The following is a 24,570-nucleotide window of genomic DNA, read 5'->3' as shown; positions in this document are numbered from 1 at the left end:
TATATATGAAATAAAAAGCCACCTTAAATTTGTAAATAAATGTGTGGGGTGTTGGGAGAGAAAAGAAAAGTTCTGTTAAACATTAGACCTACAAGTGAGAATGAATAAAAAAACTGAAGAGAAGTTCAACAATGATATTTTCATTACAGAACTTCACAAAATAATTCTTGAACGAAAGACTGTAGAGAAATATGAGTGACAGAAGGAACTGGTGGGTGTGGGCGGGAGGGAGTTGGCATCACTAAGAACAAAGAGTGCGATCAGTGAAATCGCTTTTCAAATTTGAGAAGTAGCCATCAATATTAATAATTTGTGAAATTAATTTTCCTTGGAATAAACATACTGTATTTGCGTTAGCTAAAATGAAGTCAGTGTATTATCTTTGGGTTACACAGCAGCTATAAGATCTTTAGAAAAGCACACATTTTATAAATTTGTTCCTATTGGAATTGCTGTTTTACAAATAAAGAAACATAGAAAGTACAGTGTATTCATATCACCTAAAAATGCCGTAAAAAATTACTATTTTTTAAAGACCTTAACAGAGGCATAGAACCACATGGTTGACACATAAGCATTTGTCAGAGTTGCTTCTAGCAGAATCACTAATCGGTCAGACCTAATTCTGAGAGATGGCAAAAATCAGTAGGACTTGAAAGATTTTTGAGGGTTTTTTTTTTTTTCCTAATAATTGTTATGTCTACTTTTTTGAACTATCCTTGCTCACTGAATAGGACATTACTAGGTCAGTTCTCCTGTCCCGTTACTGAGTAGACCATGGTTGAGTTCAGTTCTCTGTCCTACTAATATTTTTTTGTTATCCTCAGCAGGTGTTTCTTTGCACCTGTGAAGTGCATGGGACATGGAAAAGACACTAAAGGTTATAAGGCACTAATACCCAGGTTCATTCAAGCTAATGTGGATGTTTTAAATGGGGTAACTCATGCTAAGATCTCTGATCTCTGGAGGTGTTGCTTTGTCCACAAACTTGGAGTGAAGAATAAAGTGCCATGGGATGAATCCAGACCTGAGACTGACGGTAGCAGGGACCAGTGCTGGACAGACTGACAGTTTATATCAGAACACTGTCACAGAGCTCACCTTAAAGGAGCAAATACCCTCTCAAGTATTTTTGTTCAAGGATTGTTTGCGTGGTGTTTATCTTTGCAGATCTACAATTTCTGTATATCTTTGCAATGTAGATTTGAGACATGCTGTGTGTATAGTATGTCCAAACGTGTCTCTCAGAAAATCTGCAGTGTTTTTGTTGTGCTACCTCAGGGCTGATAGTATCTCGAGCTGCCATAAATATTGAAATGTGGAAATAGTTCATCTGGAAATATCTTCCACAAATCCTTGCCATAATACGACTCTTTGTTTTCAGTAAGTTTATTTTGTAATAACCTTAGGAATGGCACAAAAGAGAAACAATAAATTGATAAGTACTTTTAGTATCATGATCTTTCTGTGTTACACTAACTCATATGTTCCTATTGCTTTTGTCCACAAGCTTCTGCTTGTAGGAGCAACTCCTATTTTCTTAATTGGAATTATCTGTCAGAAGTGAGTATATTCAGCTAACCTTGCTTGACTCTCCTCCCAGGCTTTCCCATTTTTCCCCAGACACAAATCCATGTTCCAGGAAAAAAGACAGATGTGTACATGATATTTTTTAATTAATCTTTGCATTGACAGCTTTGGGCTAAAATCTGTGTTGCCCCGGATTAAATGGGGAGTAAATCTATAGAAGACAGTGGATTAAGACAATTGGTACTGAGAGGAGAATCAGGTCCTTTACGTTGTGCTTTTTATTGCCATTTTTAATATCAGCCTAGCTTTAACAAACTATTCTAGGTAGATCTAGCAAATGAAAAGTAAGTTGGAAAAAAGGAAGTGAATGGAATTCCAACAGTAACAAATACACATTTTTTCCGAGTCTTGTGTTTACGTACAACTGTGAAAAGCTATATAGGAGCTGGCATATATTTTCCATGAAACCTCCCTGAAAACATTTAGCCTTATTTGAAAGTGTGGTAGATTCTTTGTCAGCTGTCACTAGGTCTGTAGCAGTTGCAGCAACAGACACAATTGTTCCTAGGTGGTGGGAAGTCTCCACAGAATTTGTGCATATAGCTCTGAAAAATGAAGTCACAAGCAGTGCAGATATGAAGATTCCCTACCATACACATCACCAAACTCTACGGAGAGAGGAGAGCAGTCACAAAGTCCATCCATAAGCATAACTGCTTATTTAGTTCTGTAATTAGATGATGTGATTAAATTGGATCCAATGGTGGGAATCCCTTGGGTAGAGCAAATTGTACTGGAAAGTACAGGCCATATTCTTCATCTGTTTTGCTTGGAGCTAAGAGCAATGTGATTCTAAAGGAAAGAAAGGGGAGTGCAGATTGTTCCAGGCTCTGTGTGCTACAGGACTTTTTCTGACAAGGGAAAAGGAAAGTCATGGTCCACCAGTTTTGCCTTTCCCATTCTGGCTACAAGCACACCACAGCCTCTTCCATGCCACTGTTTTTTTTTTTCCTGTGGATATCTGTGCTCTGGGGCCCTCTGTTTAAAGTGAAGTTTGCTTGAGCAGAGAAGAGTTTAGGCTTTGTTCCATCTTGCTCCTCTGCGTGGCCTCATAATAATTATGGTAACACAGCCTTCAATGTTTTCTCTCCAGATGCTGATGAATGCCAACTCTTTGGACAAGAAATCTGTAAAAATGGCTTCTGTTTGAATACGCAGCCAGGTTATGAGTGCTACTGCAAACAAGGCACATACTATGACCCTGTTAAGCTCCAGTGCTTTGGTAAGTTTATTTAAAGTGGTCTTGTCACTATAATGGTATGCAGATGGGCAAAACAAGCAGTCTCATACGGCAGGATTCCCATCAGAACTGCGGTATTCCCAGCAAGAGGAGGAACACTGGGCCTCCAAAATCCTGTAGCAGCTTTTTAAGAGGCATTGGGTCATTTCCCCTCCCTTCTGCTTGGCTGGGCAGCAATTCTGGCTGACATGGTGATGGCACGTAGAGCGGGGTTTGCTTTATTTGCTTCATTTTTCAGCAAATTGCTCCAAGGAGTTTGCATCTCCAAAACAGCCCCTTGTGGTCCTTTGAGTGCATAGTCTAGAGCTGGTACCAGCCTTTATGCAGGCAGCACAAAGTGATGGAGGCGGCTCCCTCTTTATATGCACACTGCTGCTTCTCTCTGCCAAGGTACAATTTAGCCTTCTGTTCTTTGTATATTTGGTGAGCAGTGAAAGCCTGTATGTTGAAGCTCACCTTTTTTTTGATAAGTGTGCTGGTTTTACTATAATACACCAAATTAATGAAGATTTTTTTTTTTTTTTTAAAGGACAGTTATTTTCCACAAGGAGTTAACACGCAATGTGAAATTACAGTTCAGGTCATTGATAAGCCCACTTTAGTCTGCACAACCTTGTACTCCTTTGGTTCTGGTATTCAACTGAAAAGTACTCATAACTGTGACCCTGGCTTTTCCTTTGTAAGCAGAAAACCATGTATAATGTGCAGAATAGCATAATGAAAGGAAGTAATTTTTGCAGCTGCAATAAGAGAGCCTTTCACCTTGGGATTCTATGATTGCTCTTTACAAAGGGTGGGGGGGTTTCCAATTTAATGTAATTTATTTGAAGTAAAATGGCCTGCTCTTCTCATTGAGCTACCTAAACTCCTGCTTTTCCTCTCCAAGACAAACTAAGGAGTAGAACTACTGTGTCTAGGTAAGGTGATCTCTTCTCCTGACCAGCTCATGAAGAGTCTCAGAGAGTATGCCCGTCTCTAATGCCTGCTGGTACTGTCCTAAAGGGACATGGGAAGCAGCTGGAGCTGTGCTGGATGCAGGGTATGCCTGGCATTCCAACCCCCCCCAGCAAGCCTCTTCATCCAGATGCTCCCTAGTACTTCAGGATTAGAGGTCAGCATCCTACTGCTCTGTCTGTCCTTCTCCATGGGCACAGGCAGGATTTTGCTGCCAGCAATTGGTATTTGTGGTAATTAACAGAAGGCATGCAGGGAAATCTGCTCCTAATATAGGAAAATATAAACATGGATTAACACAATGCAACTACTTTGTGCTGGCTCTCCTTGATACGTTTCCTTCCATTTTAAAGACACGGATGAATGTCAGGACCCAAACAGCTGTATTGATGGCCAGTGCATTAACACAGAAGGATCTTACAACTGTTTCTGTACACACCCAATGGTTCTGGACGCAACAGAAAAGCGATGCATCAGACCAGCAGATTCAAGTGGTATGATCCATTATACATATTACTGAAGTGAGTACACCTCTACGAGGTGGTGCTGACATGGCTACTGACCCCAGTAAGCTTAGACTGGGTCATGCTTGGATGAGCCTGCTCTTCTGGAGGATTTTGGAAGGCAATGCTTGGACCATCCTCTGTTGATCCAGAAGGCCTTCTGATATAGGACTCCACAGGGTTCCACTTTGCCCGTGCAGACAGGAGATTGCTGGAAGTATTAATGAGAGTGGGCTTGGGCTGGGGAGTCTTCAGCTGCTCCGATTCACCAGCTCGGTGTCTGCCTCATCTAGCTTTGTAGCCTGCCTGCTGTCTCACTATGGCTGAGGTTTGGCTGTGGGAAGACTCAGGAGATTCAGTTCAGAGTGAGTGATTGCTTCTAACAGAGCAGGTAATAAGACCAGGAATAACAGGATATAGGAAAAGACAGTGGAAATGGTATCTGTGCTTTCAATTGATTAATATTGACAGTACATCAAGCTCACATTTTCAAGCTGTGGGCTGGAGCATCACTGTTTAAGTAAGGTTTTTGCATGTTCTTTTTATTTCAGGAGACATAGATTTCATAAAAAAAAATGTTAGATATTATGAGATTCTTAGAAACATCTCAGGAACCCAGAGCAGTATGCAGTCTGTACAACTTTGTCTATGCCACACACATCTTTGAAAGAAATGTTACAATGGGTTTGATTAATATTGGCACTGTACTGCCATAAATCCAGACCTCTGGTGCCTGCAACTTGCCATGAATTTTCCTAAGATGCTTCGGTGAAAGGAAATGAGAATACAGACTGAATGCCTGCTTTAGTCACTCCAAATTATAAGACATACTTTTGGGGAGTAATGTGCTCATCCTCTTGCCTGAAACTGTGAAAGAACCACAGCATTTCTATTGTTCAATCTTCAGTTAAACAAACCAAGAGCAGGATTGGCCTTTGGGTTCATCTAGGATGTGAAGAGAATGCAAGGGCCCAAAGGGTCTTCCGTCATGCAACTGGGGCTGACACAGCAATGATGATCTCACCCAGCACAAAGAGCTCAAGCCTTTAATCACTACTGGCAATGTCCTCCCTAACGCAGAGGAGGAGGGGGCAGGCTGGTTCCTTTGCTGGCAGCAGAATTTGGAATTGGTTGCAGAGGCCCACTGCTACTCTTCACTGCATGGTCTGGCAAGCTCTTAATAGAATGGGTATCTAAATGCTGATCACCTTTGCGCTTCAGAACTCACCGTTTTACTCTTTAGCTAGGTTTCAAGTCTATACTCACCCATGCATCAGTGCATCATGTAAAAATGTAGTAAATGGATATGCACAGACAAAACAACCTTGCTTTGTGACACACTTAGTTTTCTCTCATTTTGTTGGAACAAAATCAAAACCTTGCAGATGTCTTTACAAAACAATTGTGCTGAGTTTTTTACATTCCAAGTGGAAGATTAATTTTACAGCTCCTCTCTCTCCCATCAGCAGAGATCAGAGATTGCTAGGACTAGGAATTGTTCCTACTGAGATCTTTGTCAGAACTAGTATGCCTCTGAAATATTCCAGCTTTGACAAAAATACATGGTTTTGGTAATGTTCATAAGAATGTGACAGTAGTTCACAGCAGTATTCTGTCTCTAACAATAGCTGTAAGTGGATGATTAGGGACCAGAAGAGCAGATAAACAATATTCCTCACCCTCCCCAGCACTCTCCCAGCCTCCAGCTATTTTCAGCTGAGGGGATTTCCTGAGCCTTTTGTAGTCTGTCTGTTCAGTTAATGGGACTCTTTTCCAAGTATTTGTCCAGTCTCCCCCTGAGCCCATGTAAAATTTTTGTTCAACTCTGCCCTAGCCGTAAAAGTTCTTTCAAATGCCATTGACAGCAATATAAGAAAAGCAAAATAACTTTTAAAGATTCATTCTGTGGATGGAGCTCCCCAAATATTCACGTCTGTCCTGTTTTTTGTCAAGCTCTGTTAACTTCCATGGGAGCAGAGCTGAGTCAGTGCTAAGTGTTCACCAATGACTACTGATTAGGAAGTTTTATTTCTTGGATGTCCAACCTAATGTGCTTTTAAATTGGCCTAATAGTGCCAAATCAGAACCTTTTAAGATTTTTGCAAAGCCGAACACTCAAGGGATGAGCCACCTCTGGCACTTACAAATGGTCATGACTTCTAAGCTTAAATTTGTGTTCAACAAAGTCTGTAAAGCTAGGTTCTTTTTCTAATCTAAGTTTAGAAAATTCTGCATTATGCCAGTGTCTTTTTTTAAATAACAGTGCTGTGATGATGATCTAATACTGTCTTCTCCATCAGAACAAACTGAAGAAACTGAGGTCTACCAGGATCTTTGCTGGCAGCATCTAAGTGATGATTTTGTTTGTAGTCGACCTCTGGTTGGAAAGCAGACTACATACACGGAGTGCTGTTGCCTATACGGTGAAGCCTGGGGCATGCAGTGCGCACTGTGTCCCATGAAAGAGTCAGGTAAGGAAACGTACGCGTCAGTTCTTGGAATGAAATCCGAAACAGTTAATCAATTTAATCCCTTGCATGTATAACATAAGAAAGAACAAAAAAACCTAACCCTTCCAGAGCTAATGGAAATTTTTCTCATTAATTAATGGGCAATCATTAGTGTCTAGATTTTGAAAATGTAGCTGGTTTTTTGGCACTTATAGGACCCATTTCCTTCAGGTGGAACTTTCAGTTTAGAGCCTTGGTGGAAACAGGAGGACATTTTAAGGATAGCAGAGTTCCTTAACGTGACTGAAAAATTAAAAACCCTCTTTGAAAATACAGATGCAGTTCATGTGCACACGCGCATGATGCTCAACAGGTTACATAACTGGTTTGGATTTTTGTTGCCGATACTACACATTCAGATGCATTTTTCAGTGTGATATTCTGCCAGGTTGGCTGCAATCAGATGTGTTTGCTTGATAAGGATCTGGTAAGGTGTGGTTTAGAATCACTAAACCTATCAAAGAATGAGTTGTTATTATACAGCTATGTGCTCAGATGTTATGAAATGAATAGATGAGCAATTTAAGATAGATATGGCAAACGGAGTACCAATAAGGACTGAAGAATTTCCAGGGAATATAGCTTAAAGTTAAAGAAAGCTGACTGACAGTTGTATTTTTAAAAGACTATATTTTGTTTACGTGTTTAGAAATTAGACATTGTTCTAAGATATTTCAGTAGAAGCTGCTTCTTGTGGTGACTACAAAAGCTAAATGGATATAGAGAGAAATGTTGTCATTGGCACAGAGCCTTATCTCTGGGGACTGGGGAAGAGACCAGTGGGAGCAGCATAGGTGTACGTCACGGTGTGCCTGGGATATGTCAGCCCTGGTATATACAGTGTGGTACCATACTGACTGCTTCCCCCATATAAACTACTCCAAGGCCTAGTTTGGATGTAGCTTTCTTACTACAAATGTGTCTTTCAGTAATATGGTTTTTGATGTAGGAATATCATGCTATGCTAGTAAAGCATTTTATTCTGATCATACCTGGATTTTTACTTAGGCCTGCGTTACTCTAACCATCATGTTGTGGCTAGAGCAGTACATGTTTTACTTGTAGCAGGAACCTTGGAGTTAAAATTACATAGAGAAGCTCAGTGAAGCATTAATGTGGTTGTTTGTGTCTGCTTGGGTTTTATGTTTTTATAATTTACTTGCAAGGTCCCTGAACTTGTTCTTATATATCTTTACTTGTTTGAGTTTGCTTTGGAAGAGCAGCAACTGAAAAAAACCGCCTGATTTTGATGATGTTGGCTGGAGTAACTGCTGGCTGATGATGCTTACCCCAGAAACAGACTGAAGAATAAAAACAGGATGTGACAGCAGCTTGATTTATAAGATATGGAAATCTTCGAAATGTATTTCTAAGAACAAATCCTATAGGAGGACATTCCCAGGCATTGAATTACTACACCTACTAGAATAATGATTGCAATGGAATTAAATGTAATTAAAAAAAAAAGATACAGGGCAATAGCTAATGGCAAAAATTGTTGCTATGACCTGGAGCTCCTCAGGTGAAAAGATAGAGCAGAATAAAGGAGTTTTTTCTTTGTACAAAGCATGGTGACAGTGCATTCAAGCATGCAATCCTGAGACAAGGAAGGAAAGCTGTTCCTGGTAGAGAGAGAATAAATCTGAAAAGGAACAGAGAAGGACTACCAAGATGGTCAGGGAATGGAGAACCTGTCTTACAAGGGGAAGGTGAAAAAAGCCAAACCTAGGTGCAGAACAAAGGCTGCAAATGGTAAGACTCTGCTACAGCACAATCATGGAGAATTCCCACAAGCTTTTAAATTAGACAGTGCGGATGTGAGGAAAAAGTTGGAACAAGTGCAGTCTGAACATACTTAGGCTTGAAATTAGATGGATTTTGATCATTAGGACCACAGGATTCTGGAGCAGCAATCCTGTGACAACAGTGAGGTGCAGGTCTCAACTAGCTTTATAAAGAAACTTGAGAAATTCATTTAAAAAATGACATGAAGGTTCTGGATGGGTAATATACTAAATGTCACTTGGATGACCTTCAGTCAGAGCTGAAGAGCATTATGTTGGATCATAAAATCTTCCTCCCTCCAGACATAAGATAATTTTAATGTGAAGTTTAATATGCATTGAAAAATAACTGCTTTAACTGAAACTACGAGGCATGCTTTGATCACAAATACTTGAAATCATTCTTATAGATTGGAATATAGTTAAAAAAAATAAAAGCATACTGAATCTTTATTATGTCAGAACAAACATACAAGCTTACATTTCTTAGTGGAGCTGGTATATGCTCCATCCTTGCACACATGTGCATGCACGCACACGCACAGAAACCTGGAAGCCTTTCTCTGTTTTCAGGAACATTTACCAAGAAAAATTTAAAGCTGACTGAACTGAATAAATGATTCATTTGACATGTCTTCAGTTTGTAGCACTTCAAGTGATATCATTGGCTTGAGAGAGTGCTTTCACACCTCTGGGCCAGCAGGTCACAGGTTCAAGTCCTGGCTGGGGAACCTGGAATTTCTCCATTTTTAAATACTTGTGTATTGTCTTGGCCTGATTTACTGCTGAAGGTGTTTGCTTATTTCCCAAGTTAGGGGCTTTCTGAAGACTTGTAATACATGTTAAAGAAGACCTGGGGATGTGAGAAGCGTTATCACCAGAAGACTTTCACCATGAAATTGACTGGATCGTAGAATGGATCATTCATTGATCTATGGTTTCCTTTTACCTTGTTTTGGGGATCTAGATGCTGCACATTAGAAGGAAATACAGGCCTACCACCATAAGTGATACATTTGCAAATCCCTTCTAAAACAAATTAACACTTTAATAAAAATAATTTCTAACTTTTGTGTCCCAGCTTCTTTTGAAAGCACTTCCATTTTTCATGACAAGATTTTAATGTCTTGTATGTAATGTAGCATCCAGCATAAAACCAGCAAGAAGATAGAGAATATCTGTAAGAATTGATCCATATAAATGATAAAGAAATCCCTTTCATCAGCATGAAAAAAGAATTCACATAGTTGCTAAGACTTACAAAAACTGCTAATGGGTGCTTGATCAAACAAACCCCATTGAAAATGACAATAAACATTCAGAGCTTGAGACAAAAAATAAGTAGTGCCTGTTGAAGTACTGCAGCTGAACAGCAACATCCTAACAACAGTACCACTGATAAGTATTTTGATGACAAAATCAAGGAACAAACTCAAAACACTAGTTCAAAGTCCTGATCAAAACAGTGCAAATATGAAATGTATTATAAATTGTACATTGCAAATATGTACTGATGGGACTGAGTGCATCTTGTACAAACAATTTAGTGGGGCAGGCCTTCTTGTCATTAAACCAAGGAAGCACAGACAGGTTGTTTTCAGTTACATTGGTTCTAATATTATGATGCCATCATATTACAGATAACGGCTTTCACAGACTGCATCCAATACCAAAATGTTAACTACTGAAGGGTATTCTCTCTGGGCGTATTGTGCTCTTAGACTGTACTTGCCAAAAAAACCTTTTAGTAGTTATCCTTAAGAAACCCCTGTGTTGTTTGAAGCCTGTCATTTGCAATCTGTAATAATTGACCAACTGAGGAAAATTGGATACTTTTGTTTTAGAATAACAAAAGCAAAATATCCTTTCTTCATTGCACTCACCCCCCAAAAAGAACTGTTGGAATGTCTGCCTTCAAAAGTTCCTTGGTCAATTTACTGTTAGTGTCCTAAGACCCCCCTGTCTCCATCCAGAGTCCATGCTTTAGTAACTGGCAGCAGGACAGGCACCAATGGGTTTAGCAGCTGGGTCGAAGCATCCATGCCAGAAAACAGAGGAACTGGCCAAGACTGAAAAAATCTGGAATCTAAAATAAGGCCATGTATACCTCATGTTAACCTGAGCATGTAGCACCTGAATTATAAACCTGCTGAGCCTCCAGAAGCTCCTGTGAGATCCTTACGCAACTGGAGTGGATTTGAGACAAGGGGTATTGTTACAGGGTACAGGAAATTTGAAGGGAGAAGATAGAAGTAACGGCTAGAAAATGTTGAGCAAGGTGGTGTGCCAGGGTCAGTGTTTAATTTAGGGAGACTGCCTGTTTTTGTATTTGTAAAATGATGATCCTGGAATTTGTTATTGCAGTGCAGTACCACCTGTGCTTCAGTAACACCTTAGGATGCTAGGAAGGTAGAATTATGTGCACCTGAACAAAAGATATGCTGGTCTCTTAAGGAGTGTGCTTTCTCCTTCTGTAGCTGGCTGCCTGGAGAGGTTTTAAGATAGAAAAAGGAGGTAAGGTAGGACTGGAATTCTGCAGTTTTAACAGATGTTTTAATAACTGTTTATTGAGGGTGGGGGTGCATTACTGCATCTATAACTGAGAACTTGGCAGTGGTCTGACTACTAAGGTAATGTTATGAACACATCCCTAGGCAACTGTGAAGGACACCACCATTCAGTTTATCAGCCTGCTTACTTGTGTAACCTTATACATACCTTTTACTCTAAGCTTTAAATTCTAGTAGTTTGTGGTTTTTTTATGGAACCACTTTATGTTTAGATCCTCTGCAGTATGGGTAATGGTAGAACTCCAGTTAGTAGATGTTACGGATGTTCTGTGGGGCTAGGAGTCACATAAAGAACTGATGAAGACTTACGTTGTACTTAAGTCTCTCTTTATCTTTGCCTTAGCATTTGCAAAGCCCAGACTAGGAGAATACTGAGGGTGGTGGGTAACGTGAATCATCTGGGATGTTGTATAATGTAGGATTTCTCTTGGCCAATTTAACTTTTTTTTTTAATGCAGAAACCCACATCTGTGCTGGTCCTACCAGTTTCCCCTTCCATTAGGAAAGAGAAATAGGCACCCTGAGTGTTAGATTCCTCTGACCTGTTCTAGAAATCTACTTCAGGATGAGATGGTGTCCTGTAAGTAGTTATGGCTTTCCATGGACTAAAAAGGGACACTGGATGACTAATTCAGGTGCAGACCCTTGGAGATGCCTACATGTAGTTGTTGAATTCTACTCCTTCTGGTAGAACAGATTGTTTGGATTGCATTTTCATTGTAAGGAACTCTGTGTATCCTCTGTAAACATTGTGAGTTAGTTCCAGGTTGTGCTTCCATGCTATGAGAACATGGTGTTCCCTTCAAGTTCTGCCTAATGTCACTCATGAAGATCTGGAAGTACAGGGAAAACCGATGTGTGTAAAGGATGTTTCCATTTGTCGTCTTTTGAGATGGTAAAGATTAGCAGGGAGGCACTGGATTAATTTCTGGAGACGATTGTTTGTCTTACCATTTAGGATGGCATTGTGCCTCCTTCCTTTCTGGTAAGCACTCTGCAAAAATGGATGAACTTTTGGGCTCAAAATTATTTGGCTCTGAATATTCCAAGTCTTAGGCTCAGTTGTGCAAATTTTTGTCTCCTTTAATTTCTGTTGGTGAAGATTTTCAGTGCTTTTTCTGAAGTTTAGGAGAGACATGCAGAATAACCTTGGAAGGGTTTTCCTCATAGAACCTCACATTCCAAGTGTAGATGGGAGTCAGCAAGGAGTCAAAGCTATTTGTAAAGCTGTGTCAGAAACAACCTGACTCTTATACAACTTTTAACAATCTACTTTGAGCAGTAGGAGAGAGGATTGTTTCAGGAAATTTGAGCAGCATCTAGTTGAGGAACAAAAGGTGACTACCAAGAGGTTTGGAAATAATCAGGTTGGTAATTACTTCAGTTTTAACAAGAGCTTTACATTCGTGAGCTTTTCCTCAGTGATTTCATTTAGAGTATCTCCATGTGAGGATATGAATATACTTATCCTCTTAACTCATGAAAAAAATCCTTCAAGACTGGTACCCTTCCCTTTTTCTTTAGCAGAGTTGTAGAATGTATGTGAATGCTGTCCACCACAAAGCTCAGCACCTGTTCATGCAAGATGTCAATGAAATGACCTAAATTGTCAAATAGCACAGTCGAAGTGTAGAGCAGAAATATCTTCAGCTTTGGTTCACAGATTATGCAGTCTCTTGAGAGAGCATAAACTTAACCGTTAATTCAAACTGATATCCAGAACTTCTGGTTGGGAAGGGACATATATTACATGTAATAAATGCTTTTTTTGGCTTTGTCCTTCTCTCCAGTGATTTCTTCCATGGTGAAACTGTTGCATTCTTAAATAATATGAAAGAACTGCATTGGTGTTGATAGCTTTGGCGCCTTTTCTCTATGTGTGATGCTGACAATTCTGAGGAGCTGGAAGAGAAATAAAGCTTGCTTTATGGGCAGGAGGCAGGATTGGCTGTGGTGCAGTTGTTTCATGGTTATGTCAGGAAAAGCTTTTTTTATATAATATTTTGCTTTAAATCCATGAAATACAGAATAATTTTTCTGACTAGAGAATTCAGGATTTTTAGGCCTCCAGGTACAAACAAGGCCCACACCGGCTTGTGCAGTTACAACAACTGTATATGCAAATTAGATGCACATTTGCACAGCTGCACTTGCGCTAATACGCACCTAAAAGCCAGTCAGTCCATCGCATTTATGTTGCGTTGTCTCTGTCAGCCTGGCTTTCAACACCAATTATGGCTCACATCTGTGCCAGTACGCATGTGCATCTAGCTGTAATCCCCTAATACACTTGCTTTATATGCACACATCTAACGCTAAAAATGTCCTGCACATTTTTGGAAGCATACATCAGCTTCCTTTTATAATAGCTATCTGAAGTTATACAACAAGCTGTTTCAATACTTCATTTGCAAGTTATGAGAAAATCTTAGAAACACATGGAGCAATGTAGACTAAATTTTATTAAAAACACAAGTCTTTTTTTTTTTTTTTTCCTCCTGAACCACAGTTCTGTTGTCCCTGATCAAGCCAGGAGATGAGCAAAAAGAAATCCATATAGAAAAAGGTTTTATTGTTAATTGTGAATTACAGGAATTTATTTTTTTTTTGTTTACATGAAGGAATATTTTGAAAGTGAGCATTAAGTTCTGTGACAACGCCCTAGGGCAGTATCGTGCTGTGCTGTCATTCGTATACTTGCTGCAACTTCTGTGTGCGAGTCATGTTTTTACCCACAAATCTTACAGCACTCTGTTCATTTAATTCTCTTCCCTGGAAAACTGTGACCAGCATACAGCACAGTGACCCAAAATATACTATTTTTAATTTGAACTGTAGGAACATAGCATAGCAAGGGGAAGAGTTTAAAACAACAGAAATTGCACATACGCATCTGTCTTGCTCTAACTTGTTTTATCCTCCACAGGGGGACTCTGATGGGTTCATTTTTCTCAGGCATCCAAGTCTCTAGTTTACTTTATTTCAAAATGCCAGTTCTCATTATCTTTCCAGAATGTGGCCCCTAAATACCTTTCAGTCTTTGTACTCTCCTCTTTGCCCACCCTTTTCTTCCCTGGGGAAAAAAAAGACAAGCTCAGCAAGGTGGCATAAATAACTTGCCATTGTTATTGGTCCTGAATTTCTACTGTTGTTTCTTAGGTGTTGCTCTCCTTAGGTTTATCTCCTGAGCACCTAGTAACTGAATCAAGACATTACAAAAGACGAGATAAAGTCTACACTACTTGGACAACTAAACAGAACATAGAATACTAAGAGAGTATTATAGGTAATTCCAAATCATCACAGTATATATCAAAACAATGATATAAATTACGTATAAAGAGGACAGGTGTATACATTCTAAAGAGACTTAAGACTATTTAAGTGTTCTTCCAGCTTTTGTATTAAAGCTCTATGTACAAAAAAAATGTATAAATTATGACAAGATGAGTGTATTAAAAAATGGTTAATTAAGCATAATAGGCTTCAAGAGGTTACTAGATTATTACAGTTGTATGAATAGCCTTGTAGAAGACCTTGATAGTTACAACTCCTTGTAACAAATACCAAGTTTACAGTATGCCCTAAAACAGCTCTTCGTCATTTTGTAGCCACTAATTTACTTGTAATGAGACCGAAAAATGCAGACATCCAAGACTTGACTGGCGAAGGACCAGTGTGGCAGGAAACAAGTTTTTATTGTCAACATTTCTTTATTCTTCTTTAGATAATAAACAACTTTGGCAAACATGCAATATAAAATAGTCTTGCACAATCGTCAAACTCTCATGTACATCAGAGCTCCAGTTCTATGGATTTTCAAATGTTCTGACTGCTTCCTTCGGGGAAAAAGAAAAAAAAAACTAAACACATTGTTTCTACTACCAGTATCACTAAGTGCAAAATTAGCACTGAGTTATCTGAGAAGCCAACGTCCAGGTTCTGTCCAGCCCTCCCCATCGGATCATGCTCATGTGGAAGAAGTAATGATCCCTTAGACCTGCTTGCCTTGTCCCCTCACCATTCACTGATTTTGTGTGGTGGTTTCTTCCCCACAGGCCAGATGATTAGTATTTTGTGGTAGAACATAGATTTCCTTTGCCAAGAACATTTGTGTGCATCTGTGAGAAAGTGCTTTTACACTTCTGCACAGCTTTTCTCTGTATACGTATTGGAGCCCTTCGGCATAATGAGTAGCTCAACACAAAACAATGGAAGAGTCAGTCTGAGACAATAACCTGGCTGTCCCCATGTCCCCATACGTGGATGTTATCTGGGGTTAGATTTGGGGAAGGAAGAATAGGGTGTTTCTGGTCCTGTGACAGCTCTTAAAACTAGGTTCGTTATCACAGTGTCTCAGTGGGAAGCTGTGCATTACAGGATGTAACATTTGCTATATGCCATTTATTTTCTCATGCTGACTTTCATGCCATGGGATGTCTCTCTTGGGCAGTGTACTTCACCTGGGAAAGGAGAGAGTTGTTTGAATATAATTATTAGTGTATGTAAATAAATTCTGGAGGATGCACATTGGATGATTTGTAAATTCTCTGGGGAGTTCATTCTGCAGACACGGACTGGCACCCATGACAGTTCTGGATGTGCACTGACAAGCTTTGCCTGTACTGCACAGTCTTGTGCTCTCAAAGAGCCAAGTTGCTGACCACAGAATTCAAACAGACTTTTTGAACACTTTGTCATTTTCAGTACAAAATAAAACCGTTCCAGGTGGAGGAGATACTACCTGTGAAAATAAAATTACAATGCTGGGCAGCAAGTGGGGCCGTGCTCTGCACTGTCTAGCAGCAGTCTGGATTTATCCAACTATTTGCTGTCTGGGACAGTTCTACACAGCATGAGGTTTCTGGCTCTGTAACCATCTGCAATTCTTGGATTTTGTATCTGCTTAGGGCTTTTTTTCCTCTCTCTCTCTTTTGGTGGTTTTCTTTCCCGTCCTTACTCTGCCTGATTCTCAGAACACCAGGCAATCTTCACAGAAACAGATGCTAGCAGTCTGTAGCAACAGTAAAGGAGCACCTGGATTGCTGGATTTTTCTATTTTCAAATAAATTGTCTTGTATATATTTTAGTAAATGGTAATGGAAACAGATGGTGACACAATAAATCAAATAAAAAAATCAAACTCTGCATCAGCATTTCAGACATGGACTGACACGTGAAATGAAGAGTTGCTTTGGTCTGTTTCAGCTCGTGGAGTCTAGCTATTGGAGAAGGGCAGAAAATCAGAGTATAGGTGTTTCTCCTGTGCATTTCCCCTTGCCCTTTGAGGTTCACAGCACTCATACTTAAGGCTGTAGTTGGAAGATACAGTTTGCAGATGAGTGCAGGCTATTTTAAAAGGATTTTTCATTCTGTGATTTGTGCAGGTTGGCTGACAGTGCCAAAAATATGGTCCCACCTGCTCCAGTTTCCTTCCTTTGGGGTGGCTCCTGCTAGCAGCCGCGATGGTCTGGGGTAGCCTTTGTTCCACCAGAATGGGGAGTGTAATCATAGACAGCCCTGGAGAGGGGAGCACTGGCAGCAGTCTACACAGCATCCCTCTGCTCTTGCTTCCCGCACAGGCCAGAAGAACCTGACCCGTAACTTTTTGTACAGTTATTGACTCAAATCTATCCCTGGTGTTATCCCTGTTATGACTTAATAGTCTGTACTTGGCTCATTAACATTTTAATGACATTCTTCTTGAAGACTGAATGCTTTGTGGACACTGCAGATTTATGGTGTTTCTAGGAAGATCAGTTTATTTCCAGCTAATACGAACCACAGCTCACTGGGACTAATGTAATGCAGCCTGTGTTACAAGTGTGATTAGTTTAATATCGTATTTTCTTTCCCTCCTCAGAGGATTATGCCCAGCTGTGCAACATTCCTGTTCCAGGATCTCGGCGGCCATATGGACAAGACGCTTTGGTTGACTTTGAGGAGCACTACACTCCAGAAACTAATCCATACTTTGTTGAAGACCGTAAGCAAATTTCTCTGTTATGTAAAATCCTTGAAATGAGGGTTGTAACTTGGATTATTTCCCTGTAGCTGGCTTCATTCTTCTGTTTGCTTCTGAGTAATGTGGCCTATTTATGTTTTAGTTATTCCTATGACACTAGCTTTTCAGTCAGGTGTTCTGGTTCAAGAGCCAGTGTTGTGTAAGAGTCCAGTTGGGCTCAGAGTACAATATTAATTTTTAATATAGTGAAGTAGTTTGTGCCAAGTGTACTAAATTTGTATTTACCAACAGATTTACAGCTGAAGGTCAAAAGGATTGCCAGTTTTCCTTCTCACAAATTAATTTTCCTTTGGAGCATGGAACAGATTTCTTCGGAGTGCATTTAGTTTAAAAGAAGGGAAAAAAAATCCATTCACGCCAGCTTTCCATGATTTTCCAGCAGAATTTATATGGGGGAAATGGAGAGCATGCAAGTCGTTCTCAGTCAAAAGAGAAAATGTACAGGACAGTATGATCAGAGAGTATGCATGCATGTACCCCTCAGGCTAGATGGAACGGCCTGCCAAGCAGGGTGTGAGGGATTGTATACAGCATCTCAGCTGTACTTCAGAAATATCAGGGTTCTTTACGGGCCTGGCCCAGCTCACTGTTAAGACTTGTGGGAGAGGAATGCTTACAGATCTCAGCATCTTCCTTAAAATCAGCCACCCTGTACAGGTTCCGCATATTTTGTCACAGTTTTAAAGAAAAGTGGAAGTATCAGAAGGAACCGGTAACTTCCCCTGCTTTATATTCATGACCTACAAGTTGTCACTATGCTCTTTACCAAAGTGTTTCTCCTGTACAAGGAGTTATTTTTAAACTAACAGCGATGGGTCAAAACAGGGCAGGAGGATTACGGCACACTATAGAAGGGCGATAGGCATTTCTTGCACACATTGCACTTTGTACATTTCTAGAGAACTACACAAATCAGGTTAATGAGTTCATTTCTGTTTAGCATCAGGAACCTTGGCACTGTTTGTTTTCTAAATTAGCAAAGATCTTCACTTCAAAGAACCCTCATGAGCCCTCTGCAAGCTCTATTAGAGAACTTGAGAACATAATGAAAATTGGTCAAGTTTCTTACTATGTTGTAACCATACATCATGGCAGTCTGCTCAGCATCCTCAGTGCTGTTGCACTGCCATGTTACTTACTAGGTTCATGGAAAAGATTGTAATGTTTCCCACTTAATGTACACTTGTATACAACCTATGTATTGTATATGTTCTTGAAATGTGGCATATGTCAGCAAGTACTTATGCAACATTATGTATTCAGTGTCTCCAGAATTTATTCAGTGTAAAACTGACCAGCATCATCCTTACTAAGAATCCCACCATGCTAGAGAAAATCCAGGATAGAAACAACGTATGTGGAAATGACAGTACAGAAGTTAAATGGAGGATGACACAGAAAGGGCAGAGTAGAAAAGGCAAAGCAGGGCAAGGGAAAAGAGGGCCTCAAGAACCAATACAGGATGGAGTAAATATAAAAAGACAGCAGAACAAGCACAGGGAAAAGGAGAAATTAATATTCTTAGGTAGCATTGCAAATCTACATATCACAACTGTTGCAAAACTATAAATCAGTAAACGGATTTTAGGTAATCCAATAGTTTGTTTGTGGAGTCACTATATTAATTATATCAGTTATGGGGCAGATGGGGAAATGTATCCTACTCAACTCCAGTTCCCATTTCCCCTCAACTTCTATGCTATATATCAATTATGCTGGTAAACCTACAATTCCCAAATGCTCTCAACTTTTTTTCGAGAGTCTTTTTCATGTGATGGGCTGCCATCTGCAGTCCTATTACATCACTGCTCCACGAACAGAAAGCTAGTTTAAAAACTTGTGCAGGACTAACAGGAGCAATTACATCCTAGAGAGAATCTCTGAGCAGGTAAAAATGTCAAATAATCTTTTAAGTATAAATCTTTCCTTATATATATAAGCATAACTGTCAAAAAAGCCCTAAGACAGGGACCACAAAAGGCATTGTACAGACCACTGAATACAAAGACAACCCTTGAGCTTTGACTACTCACCATCTAGAATTACGAGGAGCAACTGGTAGATTACAGGTATTTGTACTGGCACCAGTCACTGAAGTACCAGCCAGCGGGTTGTTAAGCAAAACCACAACAGGAAAGCAGTCTCTGATTTCTTCTTACTTTCCTTAAGGCAGTTGAGATTGATGTGTTGGTTTTTTTTTTTTAAATACATTTTTCCTCTAGATAAATTAGAATGCATCTCTTCCCCCCTACACAAGCCTTATTTTTCTAAAATACAGTTTCAAGGAACTTTTACTCTGAACTGCACTACTACTTCTACCTTTGTTTCCATAAATGTTGATATACATACCAATTCATAGAAATGGTGCAATTTAGAAAACACTGATTTATCTTTTAAAATATATGTCAAACTATGCAGTTTCCTTTAAAAAAAAAATCACAGATTTTAAACACAAATTAAAAACTTAAAAGTTCACAAAGTTATTCGGTTTTCATCTCAAAACATATTACAGCACTTTTCTAGTGCATTTAAAACTCCAGATGGTGCAGATCTGCTAAAGCTGACCTATTTTCTGCAAAGTCAAGTCACATTCCAGTAAACTTCTGAGAGAATTTCAGACTCTCCCTATACATTTGGGTATCCTGATTCAATAGCTCTGTAACTTACTTATTTGCAATTCTTTCTCCACCCAGGTTTTCTGAACAGCTTTGAGGAGTTACAAGCAGAGGAGTGTGGTATTCTGAATGGATGTGAAAATGGCCGATGTGTAAGAGTCCAGGAAGGCTACACCTGTGACTGCTTTGATGGTTATCACCTGGACATGGCCAAAATGACTTGTGTTGGTGAGGACAGCATAATACTTCATCATCTTCTGTTAGTCTGTCAGTTTACTCAGTCACTTGAGGGGGCCAGAACAAAGGGGTTAGAGACGATCACCTGAATTGGATGAGAGATGCCAACTTTGATTTACTGCAAAGGCCAGTCATTATTGTTACAGAAATAACTATATTGGTGTTCCTCAGTTCATCCTGGCCATTACAGCTGTGTTCAGTTAAGAGCCTAGAAATGCACAGACACACATTTGTGTAATGAAGCTTAAACTTGTATCAATAATTTAACACTAATATATGGAACAAATGTTTTTCAAAGGCTTTAGTGAGCTAAGAGGATGGAACTGGATCCAGAGTAGAAGAGTAATTTTAGGAGCAGATTTTTAGAGCGGTTGAATAACCTGAATATGCAGATAACCACTTGGTGGGCTTTGGCCCCTGATTCTCACTGATTTCAACAGTCAACAGACTTGGCTATTCCTCTCACTCTCAAACTAGTAAATCTGCACAACTACTACAACTACAGGACATCTAATAACTATGTCTTCCATTAAAACAACAAAACATGAGAAGGGCAAGTGTCAGTGAGATGATGAAGCAAAATAACACTGCTCAGTGTAGAAGCCTAGTAGAGGCCATGCACAGGTATTTCAGTTTAAAGTCTGTGCTAAACTTGCTTAGCATAATGGTTTGTAACCCAAAGCTGAGGTCTCCCAGCTATATCATGATAAGCTGCCTGCATGCCTTGTAATCTTTAGGACATTATGGCAAGCTGGCCTCCTCAGCAAGAAAAGATGTAGCTCCTGTGTATTACAGGCCAATGCTGCACAATGTTGACTGCAGACAGTTTGCTGTTCATAACTACTTAGCTGACAACACCAGCAGCTCCTCAAGTATTTGATTTTTTTAAAATACAGACATTATACTAAGAACTTCGAGATTTTTTCTTATAAGCCACTTCTCAGTCATCAGATAAAAACCTGTAAGTGGTTATTACATTTTTGTTTTGCAGCTTAGGCTGAATTTGGACTTGGTAATCTAACAGTTCAAGGCCACTCAATACACTATTGATTTCCTACAATAACTTCCACCTCTTCGCAACTCATCTGTTACAGCTTTTGACCTAGCCTAATTCCACCTGCTCTGAACTGAAAATAAAGCTCTCAGTGTATTCATACAGCATGTTCTACTCTTGACAATGGTGGAAATAAATGAGTTTTACCTACACACCACACTTAAGTCCATATCTTTTGATGTCACCTTTTTGCAGACGTGAATGAGTGCAACGAGCTGAACAACAGGATGTCTCTCTGCAAGAATGCCAAATGCATCAACACGGAAGGTTCGTACAAGTGTTTGTGTCTCCCAGGGTACGTACCTTCAGACAAGCCAAACTACTGCACACCACTGAACTCAGAACTAGACAGTGAACTGGAGTAGAGGAAAATCTCCGTCTCCTAAGCCCATATACTCTGCACTGTATAAAGAAAAGGAAGAAAAATATTTAACTTGAGAAAAGAAGGCACCGGAGTAGCGAACATAAGGGGAGAAAAGCATTAAAATGTGTCAAAGGTGAGACATGATGGGCTGATTGTATATCAGCATCACTGAAATGACAGACCAAATGGACACATTACTCTGTATGAAAGAAACAATCAAGTATATAGTGTGTTCATAAGAAAAAAAATCTTTGAAATGAAGCAAAAACAGTGCTGTTATTTTAAACAGAAGAGCTTTGGTTTTTTGGTTTGTTTTTGGGGTTTTTTTGTTGGGTTTTTTTGTTTTTTTTTACTATTGCTTGATTAATTTGGCATTTAAATAGTGATGGAAATATTTTATATTACTATTTCTTTTTTTTTTTGATTGTTCAGTTCCTTGCCTACTGTTTCTTATCAGACCTTTTTTCTGATCAGTACAAATTCTATGATACAGATATTCTTAGGCCATTTTATAAGAACTGTTACACAGGGTAATGCTCCTCCTTCTCTGGAACATTGGTCAGTGACTTTTTTTTTAATTTGCTAGTTGTCTGCCCTGTGGAGCAGGCACCATTTGTTTTCAAATGTTTATATACCTTGGCGAAAAGTCCTTATATGCATTTTGTATTCTGTATGGTTGTTACTGCACTTAAAGTCTTTAGAACCTTTCTTGCCAAGTTCAAAGCTGCTAGTGGACAACATTGGATTCCTTTTGTACATTAAAACAAAAGATTTTAGCTCACGTTTGTATTGTAATGTGTAAATTGAACACAAGAGAGATCTTGTATGATTACCCTAACATATTAAAGCTGTATATTAAAACTCAATAAAATCACCTTTTTTTTAGAAAAAAAAAAGCTATTTACTAATGGTAGGCTTTTTTTTTGTTTTGTTTTATTGGTGTTTATGTTACAAGAATCAACCCCTCAGCTATTTACAGCACTAGAATTAATTTACATTACAATAGTTATAGGGAGTTGGCTGGCTGGCTTTTCCTTCTCATGCTGTTTCAATAAGACCAGAATCTGAATTAGTTGATGCCTGAAGTTAGGCTTCCAGAGGGAAGATTTCAAACACAGACCTACAGAAATTGTTTGACTTGGAAGCTGATTCCCGTGGAATTTTTCTTCTTTCCTGGTTTAGGCATGTTTCCCACTGAATCTGCAAATAAGGCTCTTCAGTATGATGGCCTGGTTTTCAGAAAATACTGAAGAGAAGGAGGAGAATTTCCTTTTCTTGATAAACTATACCTTCCCATCAGCTCTATTTTTCAGTGGAAGGGGAGAAATAGATTAGGAAACTGACAGATGTTTCACTTTGACCTTCTCCAGACTGAGTTTGCTTTGGAAATCCCAAAACAGGTCCCTTTCATATTTTCCAAATTAAACATTTTTGCTGTGTCTTTTAGACCTGCCCTGCATTAAAAAAAAAAAAAAAGGATAATATGAGACTTTAAAAAATGGGTCAATGTGGGTCCAATTGTCCAAAAATTGGATTTTTGTTTCTCATTTCATGAAAAGAAGAAATACTTGTTTTGGTTCTGAATCAAATTTCTTTTCCAATATTTAGGTCAGCCACTGAACCAAAAATATCCCAAGCTGTATTCCTTTCAGTACTGTGCACTCAGTAGATCTCCCTAAAGCCCATATGCCTGTTAACGTGCAGAAGCATCTGTCCTTCCCAGGGGCCCTCCTCTCTTTCTGCTGGAATTTGACACAAGGACTAGTGAAGATATTGTGCGTTTAAGATCTGATGGTATCTTATAATGCAAGAAAAAATCATTAATAAAACTGTGAGGAGAGGGATCTTTAAGGAAGAGACTCTGTGAAGTGCCCAACTCCCTTAACTTTTCTAGAATTAAGCAAGAGAGGGGTGGAGGGCCAGTCACTCTTCTCAGTCAAAAGAGGTAGACCACAAAGACTACAGCTGGTCTGTAATAGAAAAAAATATTAATTCTTGCTTATCTGCTGTCTTAAGGAGGAAGGTAGGTCTGGTCTTACTAGGGAGTTCTGTAACTAAGAGCTCTTAGTTGTCCTGCTTAGGGTTAATCCTGTGATCTTAATAAAAATCAAAAGTCACAGTTGTGACTTTTCCCAGGACTGAAAATGAGCTCTGGTCTGTTTTCAGCTATCATGAAAATTCATAGACAAGACAGTGCTCTCCCCACTCCCTCCTCCAGATGGCCCCTCCTGCTTCAGAAACTGGCTGACAAGACAGCCTAGGCCCCAAAGCTGCCATTGCAATCAGCACCCCAGTCTGATTTTTGACATCCCAGTACTCCTTCAATCCTTCTACAGCTAGGGAGTTAAAATGGCAGTGCCAGTCTCTGCTTTTCCCGGGAATACACCAATATGACAACTGAGGAAATAACACTCAAACTTCAGTACCCTCAGAAGTTTTCACTTGGGGACAAACGCTGTACTGAACGTGTAATTCTGAACCACAAGATTGGCTCCCTGCTGCTTTATTACATCTTTTTAAAACACGTTTAGAATAGCCTGGGACTTTGCCATTCTCAGACAATACACACTCCAACTCCCTTACTTTGTGTTATTTCAGACAAAAAAAAACCAACCCAAACCCAAGCTGTTCCATGAGCAACAAAACTAAAATGAAGCCTGAATTCCTATAACCTTTCCTTATAACTCTCTCCTTAGTCAGACTAACTCCGGCTCCAGCTCCGTGCATCTCTGCTACTCCCAACAACAAGCACAGGCAGCATCTGTGCTGTGGTGTGGTTGCCAGAACAGAGTGACAGATGCACATGCATTGACACAACTGCTGCCAAACCAAACGTTGTCCATGCTCTCAGCAGAGAGAGTTAGTTGGGTCACTTGTCTCTAGTTGTTCATCAAACTTCACAGACATCAGACTACTGGCCTTTTTGTCTTCTGTGCCTTACGCACATGGTTGAAATTGGTCACAGGTACCCTTATACCTACCAGTAGGTTCAGAGAGATGGCATACTCTAGCTCGGGTTCCACAGAAAACAAACCAACCAGCAAACCTAAGCCTAAGTGGCCTCTTGGCCTACCAATTTCTGTTACCAGCAATTCACAAAAGAGGTTTTGGTGTGTCCAGGCAC

The 24,570-nt window shown here is 39.6% G+C and overlaps 1 protein-coding gene across 5 annotated transcripts in view; it reads left to right on the top strand.

Annotated features, from left to right (window-relative positions):
• The window catches only part of LTBP1 (latent transforming growth factor beta binding protein 1), a 200,847-nt gene extending 178,488 nt beyond the window's left edge, over positions 1-22,359 (top strand). For all 5 annotated transcript variants that reach the window (XM_086744059.1, XM_086744063.1, XM_086744060.1 and 2 more), the window contains 6 exons: positions 2,684-2,812; positions 4,138-4,278; positions 6,588-6,758; positions 17,015-17,137; positions 19,870-20,019; positions 21,278-22,359. In XM_086744059.1, coding sequence (XP_086600185.1) covers positions 2,684-2,812; positions 4,138-4,278; positions 6,588-6,758; positions 17,015-17,137; positions 19,870-20,019; positions 21,278-21,447 — 884 coding nt within the window. In that variant the 3' untranslated portion in view covers positions 21,448-22,359. The remainder of the gene's footprint in view (positions 1-2,683; positions 2,813-4,137; positions 4,279-6,587; positions 6,759-17,014; positions 17,138-19,869; positions 20,020-21,277) is intronic.
• Positions 22,360-24,570: the final 2,211 nt, after the last annotated feature.

This window comes from Chlamydotis macqueenii, chromosome 3, assembly GCF_036417535.1.
Source record: "Chlamydotis macqueenii isolate bChlMac1 chromosome 3, bChlMac1.mat, whole genome shotgun sequence".
NCBI lineage: Eukaryota > Metazoa > Chordata > Aves > Otidiformes > Otididae > Chlamydotis > Chlamydotis macqueenii.
The sequence above is the reverse complement of the archived record's forward strand: the minus strand, read 5'-3'. Positions and strand labels throughout refer to the sequence as shown.